Below are 15,776 nucleotides of genomic sequence, written 5' to 3'. Positions count from 1 at the left end.
CGCTGTGGCACCTAGTTCAAGAGTTTCTTTGTCTCCTGAGTTAGGTTCAAAGTAATCTGATTGCGAAGTCGAACATTCAAAACTGCATATTAGCTGATAATAAAATAATAGAAAAATGCAATCAAAAGTTTTGAAAAAAATTTGCGTAGCATAATTTGCTTAAAACTTATTATTTAAGGTTTTGAATGAATTTTTAAAATAAAACAACTAAACTTTTTTCAAGTATTTAAAACCTGTTGTATCAAAGAATAATATTATTATTATGGAATAACTGTATTAAGAAATATTTCGAAAATCAGTAAATACCTTCATAAGTTTTTAATTTACAATCATTAAAATACGCGCAATGTATTAAGAATTCTTTTAAAATAAAAACTTTACTTAGTTTTGGCATTAAAAACTTCTTCAGTCAAATATCGTAATTAATATCAAATTGATATGCTACATTAAAAGTACTATTTTGAAATGCGTTTTATATTTTTATTCCAATTATTGTTTAAATAAGATGCGATTCGCAATATCTAAGAGACTCTAATTTTCATTAGAAAGAATATACATTGTTAGAGCATTTCAATTCATTTCAGAAACCAACGCTAATAAAAATAAAAATACAGACAAACAACTTCGGAAGTGCGAAAAAACGCTCAACCAATTCTTTCACAATCTTTGATTAAATGCGGTTATTTATCCAACAATAAATGCGTGTTCAAAGGAAAAGCAACCCTCGAAAACTTCAGAAAGATGGGCTTGGCACGCTTGGCGACAAGAACCAATTCCTAACCGGTAACCCTGAATCTTAGAACCTGTGCGCTAGAATCCAAAGCTCTCTAGGGTTTCCAAACCACGTGAATGAATGATATCACTATCTTCCAATTCTTACTTACTACCAGCGCAGGACGAACAAATAGAATCTTAGAGTCAAATTGTGCGGTTGTCAATGTATAGCTCCTGATGTGAAACGAATTTTATTCCAAATTATGAAGTGAGCACTAAATTCGAAAAATATTTTTTGTGACCTTATTTGAAAAGTTTGGAAGAAGTTTCGGAACTTTTTTGTGGAAAAGAAAGTTTTAGAATCTTCGATTTGCGCTCGCTTTTCGGAATTCGTTTGGAAATTTCAGTCAGAATTGCCGACTACATTGGACGTAGACAAGAAAATTTAAATGAATTGAATTGGAAAAGAAACTTTGTTAAAAGTTCTTGCCAAAAGGAATAAATCATATAAAACGATTTACTTATAAATCAGATTTTATCAACAGGTCGTAAAGACAAATGTTTAGTTCTAATTTTTATCTTTAAATTTATTCTTTTTAAAAAACAAAACAAAATTAGCTTGATATAAACTACTTCTTTATAGTTTATAAAAAAATTAATTTCCTATAAAAAATTGCATTGGAAAAGCTGAAGATATACGCTACTTTTCTCTTCGCACAAAAAATTTTAACTACAGAAACTAAAAAAATTTTTTCGTATGAAAGAAAATGGTTCCCTCATTTTTAAATTTCAGCTACATTGGAAATTTCTACTGCTCCAAAGCAAATGAATTATTTGGTGGAAAATGATTACAAAAACTTTGATTTAAAACATCATTTAAATCACATTTAAATATCTGAAACGATTTCACGAACACTTCGGAATTTTCTCTGACAATTGAATTCCTGCAGACGATTTTTCAAACTGTGTTAAAATTTACTTTCACTTTGACTTCGTCAAATCTCGTTGAAAACGAAGAATTTTTCGAACGTGATATCAACTAAAGTGGTATAAGTGACATCTAAAATGACGATCACTCAACTTATCACCATTACTATATCGGTAAGTAAATGTTTCTAAACTTAAACTACTCTTACAAAAAAATATAGAACTTTTGTTGATGGCCACGTGAGGTGCGTTGCTATGGGCAACTTACTGAGGTGTATCGTTTTTATTTTCTTCCCTTCTCTCTTGGTAAAGAGAGATAAGATGCCTGTATAATTTAAGTGTTTCGCGTCAGTTTGAAATAATAATTGTTTTCTCGATGATTGTAATTCTGAGGAAGTTGCGCTACGTAAAATGTTTTTGGTGTAGAATTATTTCGAGTTTAATCGTTTGCTTTTTTGAAAAGTTTATTGGAATTTCTGTCACTATAAACTTGATAAAATATTGTCTTACAAATACGATGAGAGAGATAAAAGAAAGAATAACTACTTTTCTTGAAAACAATTTCAATTAATTTGCTTGTTTCTGATTATGCATTTAAGTGAGGAAAACTTTAATTTTTCCTAAGATTTTCTTCTAATTTTTTAATTTAATAATTTATTTTCACAAAATGAAAAAAAAAACAGAAACATTTTCAGTTACTTTTGTATAAAATCACATGAAACTATGCATTAATAACAAATTAATTTATAAATATTTTATTTATATAAATACTATAAGTTTTTTTTCATATATTATTCATTTTCAATCTCCATAACATAGCTTTGGTAGCAACACCTCCAGCGATACTCAATAATATTTTATCTGATAATATATTCAAATTTCAATCGTCATTATTATTTGCAAGGTTAAGTAAACTTATAAAATTATTATTATTTAATATTTGTTTTTTGGAAAAAGAAATGATGAATAATTACTTCGTTTTGAAAACAATAGATTACTTTGAAGATTCGAGTGGAATCGTAAAATTTAGTCATTTTATGAGTATAATTTATGTTAATTTTTATTGACAATGTTTTTACATATAAATTAGATAAATTATATTTAAATTAACGTTTTTAATTAACATTTGCAAATATAATACCTTCAGCGATATCTAATTATCATTGAATTGCTAACATTTAAATTTTAATTGCCATTATTAGTTCTGTTACAAAATGTATTTATTGAATATGAACTCATAATTTCTGCATAATTATGCACAATTATTTTGCATTATGCATAATTATTATGTTTTGAAAATATTCGATCAATTTGGCTCTAAGTGAGTAGATCGTAAAATTTAGTGATTTTTTTTGTGTTTATTTTATCATATCTAATTATAATGATCAAATTAATTTAAATACGATTAATTACATTTAATTATATTTTAAAGTATGACAATAAGCATTTTAAAATATGCATTGTAAACGCTTTCAGCTCTATTAAAACAATAATTGATCTGATTATATATTTGAATAAAGAAAAAAAAATTTTTGATCTGATAATATATTTGAATTCTAATAGTATTTATTTATTCTGTAATAAAGTGTATTAATAGCGTATGAAATTATTAGGCTAATTGTTAACGCTTAATAATATTTAGATTCCTTAACAAATGTTTATGCACAATCAATTAGTTTAGGTATAATAGTTTAGACATTACTTAATTAAGCTGGGAAAGTTAACTAATTTTTTAATTTCAGTTTCATATTGCAACTATTGAGATAAATGGTTAATAAAATGTAATTGAAAAACAAAAGACTCTTATAAGAAGAAAAAGAAAGAGCGTAACAGATGTTTAAATATTTTCAATTCGGAGTTTATTTGATATCACGAACTTATATATAAAAAAAAGTTAAGAAACTAAAGTTAATACGCTTTTTTAACTTATTTAAAACACGTTATTTGAGGCATGTGGGATAAAATACACAAAAACTTCTTTTTTAATATTATTACATTAATGAAATACAAATGAATTCAATTAATTTTAACTGTAACCTAATTTTGCCGAATTTTACTTTCTCCACCCATACACACGAAAAGATACACTTTCCGGTTAAAATACCATTCTTTATAATCTGGCAATAAAAATACAGTTTTGATAAATAAAACTAAACCGTTTATTGGGTAATTTTTCCATTCATATGGTAATTGTTTATCGGAAATTCTGGTTTTTAAAATTATAATTCATATTACTACGCATTTAGTAAAAAATACAAAACTGAAAAGTAAAATTAAGAGAATTAATGGTTTTTATGTAGTACTACTTTAAAGCAGCGGTTCCTAATTTTTTATTGCTACGGAACTCTAAGTGATCGAGTACCTTTTGGGTATCGTTTATTCCAAAACATATTTTATTTTAAAACCGTTCTTGAACATCCGATCCAATTTTTGGGTTTACGACTTCTACAGTTCAATTCCGTAGCCTTGTATTTTTGAACCCAATCAAGTATTGGGAGAAATTTGCCTTTTTGGAGGTTTTTTTGATGGAACTAACCCGCATTTGCGTTACATGGGGAGGAAGACCACGAGAACCTCTCACGGTTAGCCTGGTGGCAAAGGGACTCTAGCTCGCGAGGATACCACTGAGGATATTTCACGTCAGCACTGTAGCAAGCCGGTTGTGGATTCGTATTGACCAGCCATCGCCGGGATTCGAACCCGGTTACAAGGCGAACGCTCTATCACCTGAGTCATCGCGGCTCAGGGAGTAGCATATAAATGAAGGAAACATATATATGAAATTATCAGACGCGAACATATTGAACAAAGAAAGACGATTAAATAATTTGATAATTAACGATTAATTAATTGATTAATTAACTAATGATTAATTATTTTAACCTTTTGCTGATGGCACTTATCATGATGAAGGCATTCTGGTCCACTCATTGTACCAGCCGTAAGTAAAGGGTTAATGTAAATAATGTTTTTTTTTCAATTAATGTTTTATCATAAATATCATAAATTCTTAAAATAATAGACTTTATGTCAAAATATTTAATTCGCTGGCCTGGACCGGTATCAAGTCCAGTACTGAATTTAAAACAACAGAAGCTAAATTATGGTTTTCGAAAGCGGAAAATAGTTATTACAGAAACATAATTCGATATTTTCAAATTCGTTCATTTTATTTTGAATTTAAAAGTTCGACGAGAAATACCATTGCAATTATTTTATAAATATTGCCATCTTTAAAAAAAAAAATTGGCATTTGACTTAAATAATTTCTTAAAAATAATCAAACTATCAAAGATATTATGGTTTATTTTTTAACAGAAATATAATTGCGAATTTTAAAAATCATTGCTGATTTAAGAAATTAAACTCTCGAAAACCATTTGGGAACTACTATTCTATGATATTATTCTTTTTTTCTTAACTGGCATTTCACTTAAATAATTTTATAAAAACAACCAAACTATTCAAACAATTATGATTTATTTTTTGATACAAATATAATTACAAAATTCAAAAGTCATTACTGATTCAAGAAATTTAAACTCTCTGAACCATTGTGAACATTCCACGGAACCCCAAGGTTCCATGGAATACCATTTGCGAACCGCTGCTCTAAGGCATTATGATAAATTACCAAATTTTTATCATGTTATGAAGCCATATTTTAAAGTAAATTTTACCAAAATCCATACCAAAGCTTTTCGGTAGAATTACTGACCTCTATGGAGTTCTTTCTCCATAGAGCTACAAACACGACAAATTTTACCATTTTCTGGTAGTTTTTACAATATTTTTTCTCAGTGTAGTAAGTAAAAATATTTATCTCATATTACTGTTGTAATATTATTAAATATCAGCGCAATATTCCTTGAACAAATTAGTATTATTAGTTTAAACATAAAACAACTGCGTGTTTTTGACCTTGAAAACTATTTTATCTTTAAAGAAATACCTTAACATTTCAGACACACATTCGTAGCTGAAAACACGCGATTGCATAAAGAAAAAAAAATTACCCCCTGAACCAACACCCCCTCCTTAAAAGAAAAAAAGTACTATTTATGCATAGCTCAGAAGAAAAAAAATAGATAAAAAAGATAACATCTAGAAGAGTCTAATAGACCATAGAGCGCCAGTTAATCTGCTGTATCTATCAGGTAAGGTAATCGTGACTTACCCATGAAGTAGAAAAGATGAAAGAAATGTTCGAAAACAACGCTTCATTTGGATTTAATGCTTTTAACTGCAATAATCGAAATACTGTAAATATTTGCATAAAATTGTTGTTAATAGACACAATTTTTGGTGTTTTCTGAATAATTTATTTTATGATTTAGAATTTCCTAATAATTTTACGAGCTTGTAAAGAAATGAGAAACGTATTACATTTAAATATAAGACTTGCTTATTTTAACGGAAAAAAAGAGAAAAACTTATAATGTTACATCATAGTTCTACATTTGTTTTTTGTCTGGCTCCAAAAAATTTTGAAAGTGGTTTCAAATATAATGTAAATAAATGGCTCGTAGTTGAGCTATAATATTAATAACTTCATTTATAATCAGGCGTGAAACTATTTCAGCAACCATAATTTAACTAACTTTCAAAAATGAGAAACACATTAAGTAAGATAAATAAGAAACTTGTTTATTTTAACAAAGAAAAAAATTACAGAAAGCAAAAAAAACTTATTATCTTTACATAAGCCTACATTTGCTTTCTGTCTGGCACAGGAAATTTTGAAAGTGGTTTTTAATATAGTAAAAATAAATTTCACACAGTTGAACTATAATAACTATTAATAACTTCAACTATAATCAGGTGTGAAGTTTAAGGAACCTTAACAGAGTGTTCAATTGAAACTTGCTTACAAATTAAATAAATTGTAAAAAAAAAGGTGACATATATTATCGTTAAAATTGCATAAAACTTGTCTAATTTAAAAAAAAATATTCTTACAACTTAAGAAAATATTGCCTTATTTCTCTACTGCTTGGTGCCGACAATTTGCAAACTGGTTTTGCTTATTAATTTTTCTCCATTCAGATAAATTGATTAAAAGTTGAACTATAAAATCAACCTGATCATTTTTCCGTTCAATGCTGAAAATTTGGAAATTGTCCGGCGAAAAAAATTCTGGTAAAATTACTGCACTGCATGGTAATGATAATTCTGGTAAATAAAATCATGATTCTGCTTAATAAAACTAAATTACACGGTATTTCAACAAGTCAGTTGGTAATTTTTCCATACATATGTTAACAATTAATCAGAAATTCTGGTCTTTCAAATTGTAGTTCTTATTAAAACACATTTAGTTAAGAAATACAAAACAGGAACATACAATTAGCGAAGTACAAATCTTATCTAGTACAGAAAGCACTTGTGCTATAGAAATGTTCTGTGCTATAGAAATGCAAATTATCAATTAGGTTAATTTCATTTATTTAAATTATTTAAATTTGTAGTTCGTAAAGAGTTTTGTGAAATTTTGAAACTAGTAACGAAAATTAATTTGTTGCGACAAAGCGTCTAAATACATTTTTTTAACGGCCAAAGATTAATTAAAAACTGGGAGACAAATATATAAAGCCCATAATAGTCTGCTAGTAAGTTGTGCGCAATTATGCAAAATATAGAATCTAGTCTTGAATATGAATTTGTTGCCAAATTTTATCCATTTCAATTTATTTTACAGCATTATTGTAAAAATTAAAAATTGGAAGACAGTTTTAGAAAACCTGTAATGGCTTGATTGTCAAGAAAAGTTTTGAAAAGTATTGAATTCGGGATTGCTTAAAAATTTCCTGCCCAAAGAGCCTTTTAACTAATTTTATTTATTCAACAAAAAACAAAAGATCATTTAAAAATTAGAGGAAAACTCAAGAAAAATGCAATGTAAAAATATGCAAGTAATATCAAAATTAGTGTATTTAGTGCTATATAATGGTTTGTTACAAACAAGCAAATTAATACTTTTTTTTTTATTCGACAGTAATAATGTTTAATTATAAATGATAAGTCCGTGATAGTTTGTAAGTTGTTTAATATTTTAGAGGTCATTTAAGTATAAAATCAATAGAAAATATAAATATTTTCTTTATTATAGCATTATAAAATAACAGATTGATAACGTGCATTTTCTAATGTATATATTGAAATTGAATATCGATAATATGTAAAACTTGAATCCAAAATTTTAGCTTCTTTAAAAATTTAAAAAGACACTTTCACAGCTAGAATTTTATCAAGTTTTAATATTCACAGGTTTCAGTAAATAATACTAAACTTTTAACAGAAAAATTTGTTAAAATGTTTGTATTTAAAAACAGAATAATTAAAAGATCGAATAATTATTTTTACAATAAAAATTTGTGACGCAATTCTCATCTTTTGAAATGCATTTCAAATATCTTTCCCTTGAATAAATAGTCACAAGGAATTGAAGTGGTATGTATCAATTAGGTGAATTACTTGATTAAAAATTTCATTCATTTCAAAAATATATAAATTGGAAATAAATGTCGACATGTTTCAAGAGCTTAAAAACAGGTGGCAATTTTCAAGACTTGTCAGACTTGAATGAGAAGAAAAAATTGTTTAAGATTTAAAATGTAAAGTTTCTGCCAACGAAAAGTGGAAATATAAATATAAAACTAGAAAAACTAGAGAAATGATGAAAGAAAGAACAAGAAAAACCAAAGTGTCCGAGAGGGGCAAATCAAGGTAAAATACATTTCCATGCGTTATGGAGAGGGGGTTAGGAATAATGTCAACCATTATTTTCATTTTGTATATATTTGAAGCGAATGGATTTGCATATTTGAGTCTTGTTATATTCTTCCCTTGTATTAAATTTTAACACGGTTTAAAAATTTTGCAAATGAAATTTAAAAAATGAAAAAAATATACAAATTATTTATAACAATCACAATTAAAAATAAAAATAAGCTTTATATCTTGCTAATTTTAAAATTTTCAACTCTAATCCACATTCGGTTTTCCTTTTATGCAAATTAAGAATACTTTAAATTAGATCAATATTAGTTAAGTAAGGTAATTAATGACGTTAATTCTAACTAACTTTATGATTGAAGTAAAATCAAAGCAAAGATGGTTGTTTTAAATTTTTTTGTGTATAGGAATGTTGATTGGGTTAGGTATTTTTCACGCAATCGACATTTAAACTCGATGTTTTACATCAAATGTTATTAAATGTGTGATATATTAGAAATTTTAAAAAAACAATTTTTCGACCTTCCTTAGAATTTTAGAAGATTAATTAATTGCTTTGATCTTTATCGAATGTAGGTAAAGTTTTTCATTTTGTTTATTATTGCCTTAGTTAAACTAGTTTTATTATTATTACTATCCGAAACATTCAATTAGTTAATCAAGTCTAGTATATGTTCATATAAAAGCATGTTTTTGAAAATGTAAAATGTTTTTTCGAATTTCTGTGGTTGAATAAAAGTTTAAAAAGTAGAAAAGAAAAACTATTATATTACACGCTATTTCGTAACGAAATAAATGATTCGTTACTACAAATATAAATGATTCAAAATATACGTATTCTATACAACAATTATTTTGCATACAAGAATTGAAATTGAAGCTATAGCGAGAAGTTTGCTCCAATTTAAATGAAATCTTACTTACCACTAAGTTTTATTAATGGCATCTAGAGTCTCGGTGGATCAGAGGATGGAGTGCTTGCCTCCCAATGAGGTGGCTTAAGTTAAAATTCCCACGGCGGCTGGTTGATTCGAATCTTAGCTCGCACCGACCAGAGTGCTGACCTCATATGTGCGGTGCTGAATTTGCATGGTATCCTAAGCATATCGCATTCATATACTTGTATCGCATTCACACGATGTGTCGCATAACATTGTTTTTGAAATATTGTTATTTTTAAAACAATGTGGACCAATTGTATTAAATTTGGAAATAACGATCGCAAATAATTCTAAAATCGTAGCTTAATTAGTAAAATGCGCAATTCAAATTTCACGTGCCGCAATTATATCTTAAAAAATATCTGGGAATTTCAAAACCATCATCAATAACTGCCGAGAGAACGATTGAAATACCACATGAATTAAATTAACAAGTTGCAAAATGATTTAAACAAGAAAGAGTTTAAAAGGAAATTTGGTGAGCATAACCGTAAAACAATTACGGTTGTATAAGCTGTTATTCACTCTCTCAAACTGAATCACTATTTGTAATTTATTTCAAAATTTAAATCGTGATGAAACGGTGGAGCAATTCGCGATTGCATTAAATTGATTAGAGACATCGGCAAACATTTGGTGAACAATATAAGTTTGTTTTGGAATTCCTTTGAAGGAAAAAGGATTTTGTGCTGTAAACCTCAAAGTAAAACCAATAAAAGTTATTTTTAATCAACTCTTTCAATTAACTATTTACGTATCCCCGTTTTTAAATCTGTAAGATTAGGGTAATATTTTTAAATCAAATTAGAATGCGCACATATTTTGTTACGTGTTAATAGTCTAGTTGCAACTTTTGCGGAAATATTTTTTAGACTATTTTTAAACTATTTATTTTGCAGTAACATTTTTTAGATGTAAAATGAACTGGCAAAATGTTAAAAATATCTTTTTTTTTTTTTTTTGAAAAAGTTGAAAATTCCTTAAAATTTTAGATATTAGAAAAAAATAAACTATTAAAATTTAAAATAGTTAATAATTCCTAAATCAAGTGCGCTGTTCAAATAAAATTTTTGTCGAATGCAAATAAATTAACTGATTTTGTTAAAAATTAATTTTTAATCAATTTAATTTTTAATTAAATTAATTGATTAATTTAATTAAAAATGCTTAAAAAATAAGTTAATGAAGCTCGTTATGAAACTGAAAAGAAACAAATAGATCAATACAATTTGTGTTAAACATATATATTAGCAAAATATGTTAAAAAATAATGGTTAACTTATGGTAAATATTTTCTTACTATAAAATCGGAAGTTACACTCTCAAAAATTCGTACAACGTTGAACACTAATATTTGCATCTTGAACCATAATGTCATGCAAAGATGCTGCAACCTTATTAAGATTGTAAATTGAATCATATTTTAGTTCAAGATTAACTTACATACTTTAGATTTAGAAGAACGACAACATGGTTCAACTTGACACCTTAGAAAAGTTGAATTAAAGTTGAATGATAATATGGAAACATGGTTCATGGTAAATCAATTTTGATATTATGGTGTAACTTTGTACTGTGTAAAAGCGAAATTAAATTAGATTGATAATAAGGTTCAATTCGGTAGCGCATAAAAATTTAATCAAAAGTAAACTATAATAGGATAACATGGTTCATCTTAGATTTACATAACATTTGAATCAAAAGTAATAATATGGTTCAACTTGCAATTTTGTAAAGTTTGGACAGAGTTTGAACGATAATATGATTCAACTTGGAACCGTATAAAAGTGGTATCAAATTTTAATGATAATACGGTTCAACTTGCGATTGTACAAAGTTTTGATAAAATTTGAAGATAATATGGTTCAATTTGGCACTGTATCAAGGTTGAATCAAATTAAAACCATAATATATTTCAACTTAGCTCAGTACAAAAGTTAAATCAAATTTGAACGATAACATGGTTTAATTTGGCTCGCATAAAGGCTAAAAATGTTTTTTTAAAATAATAATATGATTAATCTTTAAATCGTATAAAGTTTGAACTAAATTTGAATGATAATATGGGTAAACTTTACACAGTATCAAATTTAAATCAAATTAAAGCTGTAATATGTTTTAACTTTGCACCGTACAAAGATTGAATCAAATTTGAACAATAATATGGTTCAACGTGGCATGGTATAAAGGTTTAAGGGAATTACAACGATATTTTGGTTCAACAAGTTATAAATTCTTAACAGTTGAATGGATTGATTTCGTTAAATAAAAAAAATTATATTCTTACGAACTTAAAACACTATATTAATAAATTATCGAAATACTTAAGATAAATAATGGATACCCTTTATCAAAATAAATTTTAGTAGTTGTAAAACACCTAACTTTATTACATTACAAGTAAAAATAAATCACGATTAAGAAATCTTTCAAGCACAAAGATTTATTAGATGATTTCAACCAAGCAATGTTATCATTTTCCTGAAGTTTTAAATAGAACTACACCAAGTCTTCTTAATCCGGGTTATTAAAATCATTGAATATATCGCCAAGTACGTAAACATTTAATGCAGCTAAATATTAAAATCCTATGAATAGATATCCAGCTAAGATTTCTCATTAAATTTACAATTTTATATAAAACTCCAATAAGATTTAGTGAGGATACGGCTAGGAACATTTTATAGCTTAAAATATAGAGTTCTTTAACCTTCCCACCTATTTTAGTGTGTTTTTAAAGTGCTACAAATGCCATAAACGTAATACTCCTTCTCGAAATTTCTGCTACAGTTAATGTCATGTAATTAGGAAAGAGATTTCGATATGGGATGAAGTTTTATCCATTCGAGCATTACTTCATTTTAGCTGAAATATAAATTAAAAACCGCATTATTTTTCTGTTTTCTTTTAACACGTCTTCCATTTAAATTTTTTTTTCAAATAATGCATTTTTAATCACAATTTTTTATGCCATTTTACAAAAGATTAAACCAATTTGCAGTTTGAATCTCTTTTAAATATTTACTTTTAAAGAATTTACTTTATGGAATTTATTTCATGTTAATTCCTTAATTATATTATTCTAGTACCCTAGTTAATTTTAGAGTACTACAAAATTCTGGTAAAAATACGGTAGTGCATGGTAATGGCATTTCTGGTTAAAGAAGAAACCTCGAATTCTGTCAAATAAAACCAAAATATACAGTATTTAAACTATTCTGTTGGGTAATTTTTTCGTTCATATTGTAAATTTACCGAAAATTCTTGCTTTCGAAATTTTAATTCATATTACCTCACATTTAGTAAAAAATACAAAACTTAAAAATAAGTTTAACCATGGTTTTTTATGCCTTGTTCCATAGTACCATAATAAAATTACCCATTTACTAAATTTTATCTCGTATTATAAAACAATATTTTATTGCAAATTTACCAAAATTACTACCAAAGCGCTTCGGTATAAATTATCGAGCTTTTTGTTGAAGAAACATGACAAATTTTACCACGTTCTTCGGTTTTCATCAAACTTTCTCAGTTGCATTCGTTTAATTTTCATAACTATTTATTAACTTCTTTATTTTTCTTAATGACAGAAAACAAAAGTGCTTGATAAAAATATCAAAAGCGAAGGTAATCTTAATAAATTTGGTTTTGAGCACCAAATTTTGTAAGATGATTTATTGAGCTATAGGTTTTGAGCACCTTGTATTGTTTCTTTTGAATTTTAAGGCATTAGAATATATGATAATAATCATTTTTCCGGCATAAAGAAATTCCACATGAAACGTTGAAGGAAATGCAACCAGAATTGATCTCTGTAACAATATTATATTATCACCGTGTCTTGTTAGGAAATCTTATTAGATAACCAGATTAGAATACAACTTAGATATCAGGATGATCAGAAATCAATTAGTGATAATCACATAATTGTTGCCAATGATTACTTGTAATCATGATTGATTGTAATGATAGATTATGAGTACTAGTAAGTACAGATAATGATTACTTGCAGTTCTTGGTACTAAGAGTATAACTAATAAATGGTGGCTTATATCCAATTTTAATAACAATTTAATGCAGTTAACTCTGAAATACAAAATTTTTACAATGGGAAAAAAAATTATGGTAAAATTACTGCACTGTATGGTAAACAATTATAAAAAACCATAATTCTGGTAATAGAAACCATATTGTACTGTATTTAAACCATTTAATTGAATTTTTCAACTCTTATGGTAATGGTTTAACTGAAATTTCTGTTTTCAAAATTATAGTCTATATTATCACACATACTTAGAAAAATATAGAAAAATGAAATGTAAATTTAACCGAATAAATGGCTGATAAAATTACAAATAATTATAGGTATTATGATAAAATTGCTGAATATTAGCACATTTGCTAAATTTTAACACACATGGCAAAACAATATTTTATTGTTAATTTAATTGCCAATGCTCCTTGGTATAAATTACCGTGCTTTTTGGTGTTCTTTTAGAGCCAGAAACACTGTAAATGTTACCATATTCTGGTAGCTTTAATCATACTTTGTTTCTCCTTAGTTTATAAATAATTATTAGTATTAAATAGCTTTAACTACTTACATACATACATGTGCAAGTGTAAAATAAAAAATGAAATAAAAATGTAAATGAAATGTGCATTTAGAATGTAAATAAAAGAGATGTTGGAAAAATTCTGCAAAATTCTGAAAATATAACTACTCTTCAGAATTTTGATATGTATTTGAAAGTTTTAAGTGTCTTTGAATCAAGTCTTTATGTGGGTCTCAATGAGTATTTCGTAATTAAATGGTTAAAATTTTGGTGTGTTTTTATATTTAACCATTTTATTGTACTGTAGAAACATATTTTTCGATATACCAAGTTTAAACTTAAACGTAAACACAGCTCAATTTGAGACCTTATTAAGCAATAATTTGAGAGCAAATTTTGTATCATAGTATGGGGAAAATATACGATATTAAGGTTTATCGCTGAAATTTTCAAATTGTTGAAAAACTTTTCATAAATTTTTAACATATAAAGTAGGGGTCAAATGTAAATTAGACTTTTTTAACAGCAACAGAGGATTTTTATTCTTATTGTGATGGCAACAATAAAACTTTATCTAGAGCAGGGGTTGCCAAACTTTTTTGTTCATCGACCCCTACATAATTTTTCGAAATCTCCATCAACCCCCATAAAAGTAATTTTCTGTTAATTAAAATAAAACTCTATTAGATACTGTGTTTGTGCATTTATTTTATGATTTTAAACATTTATTAAAGTAATAGTACATAGTGTAACAATAGTTTTATGAAAAATATATTAATGTTGAAATATAAATACCTTAATATTTATGAAATAATAAGTAATTATAAGTAAGTAGAAATAATAAGTAAAGTAACTACGGATTTATTGCTTCTTAATCAATGACATGGGTGTGTCTGGTGTTCTTTTTTTTTTTTTTTGCAAGGTTCGTTATATTGGATTCAAAATTGGTCAATTTTAATCTTAAATCCTCTTGAAACTCCACATTTAATTTATTTCTGTTCTTAGTTAAGATTGAATTTACGTGACTGAAACCGGCTTCAACCATATAGGAACTTGGAAATGCTATCATAAATGGCTGAGCTATTTCGTAAAGTTTTACATATTTTTGCATTGTTAAATTTTTAAAAAGCGTCTTTGCTTCAAATCCCCATAATAATTCAGCAAGCTCATCTTGCAGGTTGATGTCCACGTTTTCAATTTGAGCAGAAAATGGCACAATAATCCAATCAGGGATGTCAATGTCTTCCAAATCAACAAAACACAGTTTAAAATCGTCGCTCAATTTTTGAAAATTACCTGTATATATTTCCAAGTCTTCTTCTTTTATTTCTAATTGTCACATATCTGAAAAATACTGATAATCTTTCGACCAATCGAACCTTCCGGTTTGGATCGACCCCCATTCGACCCCCTGGCTCAGATCGACCCCCGCTTATGTTAAATAGACCCCTGGGGGTCTATATAGACCACTTTGACGACCTCTGATCTAGAGTCTAAATAATTGTGTTTGTAGAGTCTAAATAATTGTGTAAAGTGTTTAGTTCTTTTTAAGTTTTTTTTTAGTAACTTGAATTATAAATGAACTTAACGTACCTAATGTAGTTGCACAGAGCATAATAATTCAATTTTTAACAAGAAAAAATTTCAAACCTATGGAAATTATGCACAGATTTCAGTCACAGTTTGGTAATGATACCTTATCGAGGGCTCAAACATGCAAATGGCAAAAGTTACTAAAACAAAGCTGTGAAGAAGTTGAAAACTTGTCTCATGCTCTTCGACCAAGAACGAGTCTTACGACAGAGAAAATTGACCAAGTTCGTTTTTAATTAGTAACTGACGCAGGAAAGTTCGTGAAATTAGTGCTGTAATATAGATAAGCTATAGAAGTATGCAAAAC

General features: G+C 27.1%; 1 protein-coding gene across 1 annotated transcript in view; it reads left to right on the top strand.

Moving 5' to 3' along the window:
* Positions 1–807: 807 nt before the first annotated feature.
* LOC107437684 (protein madd-4) overlaps positions 808–15,776 on the top strand; it is a gene marked incomplete in the record, with an annotated part of 287,088 nt that continues 272,119 nt past the window's right edge. Inside the window, 1 exon segment of the mRNA XM_071184129.1 lies at positions 808–1,815. Within this exon segment, the coding sequence (XP_071040230.1) occupies positions 1,780–1,815 (36 nt within the window).

The sequence above is a fragment of the Parasteatoda tepidariorum genome, chromosome 8, assembly GCF_043381705.1.
Source record: "Parasteatoda tepidariorum isolate YZ-2023 chromosome 8, CAS_Ptep_4.0, whole genome shotgun sequence".
NCBI classification, from domain to species: domain Eukaryota; kingdom Metazoa; phylum Arthropoda; class Arachnida; order Araneae; family Theridiidae; genus Parasteatoda; species Parasteatoda tepidariorum.
Note: the sequence above shows the minus strand (reverse complement) of the source record. Positions and strands in the feature narration are given on the sequence as shown.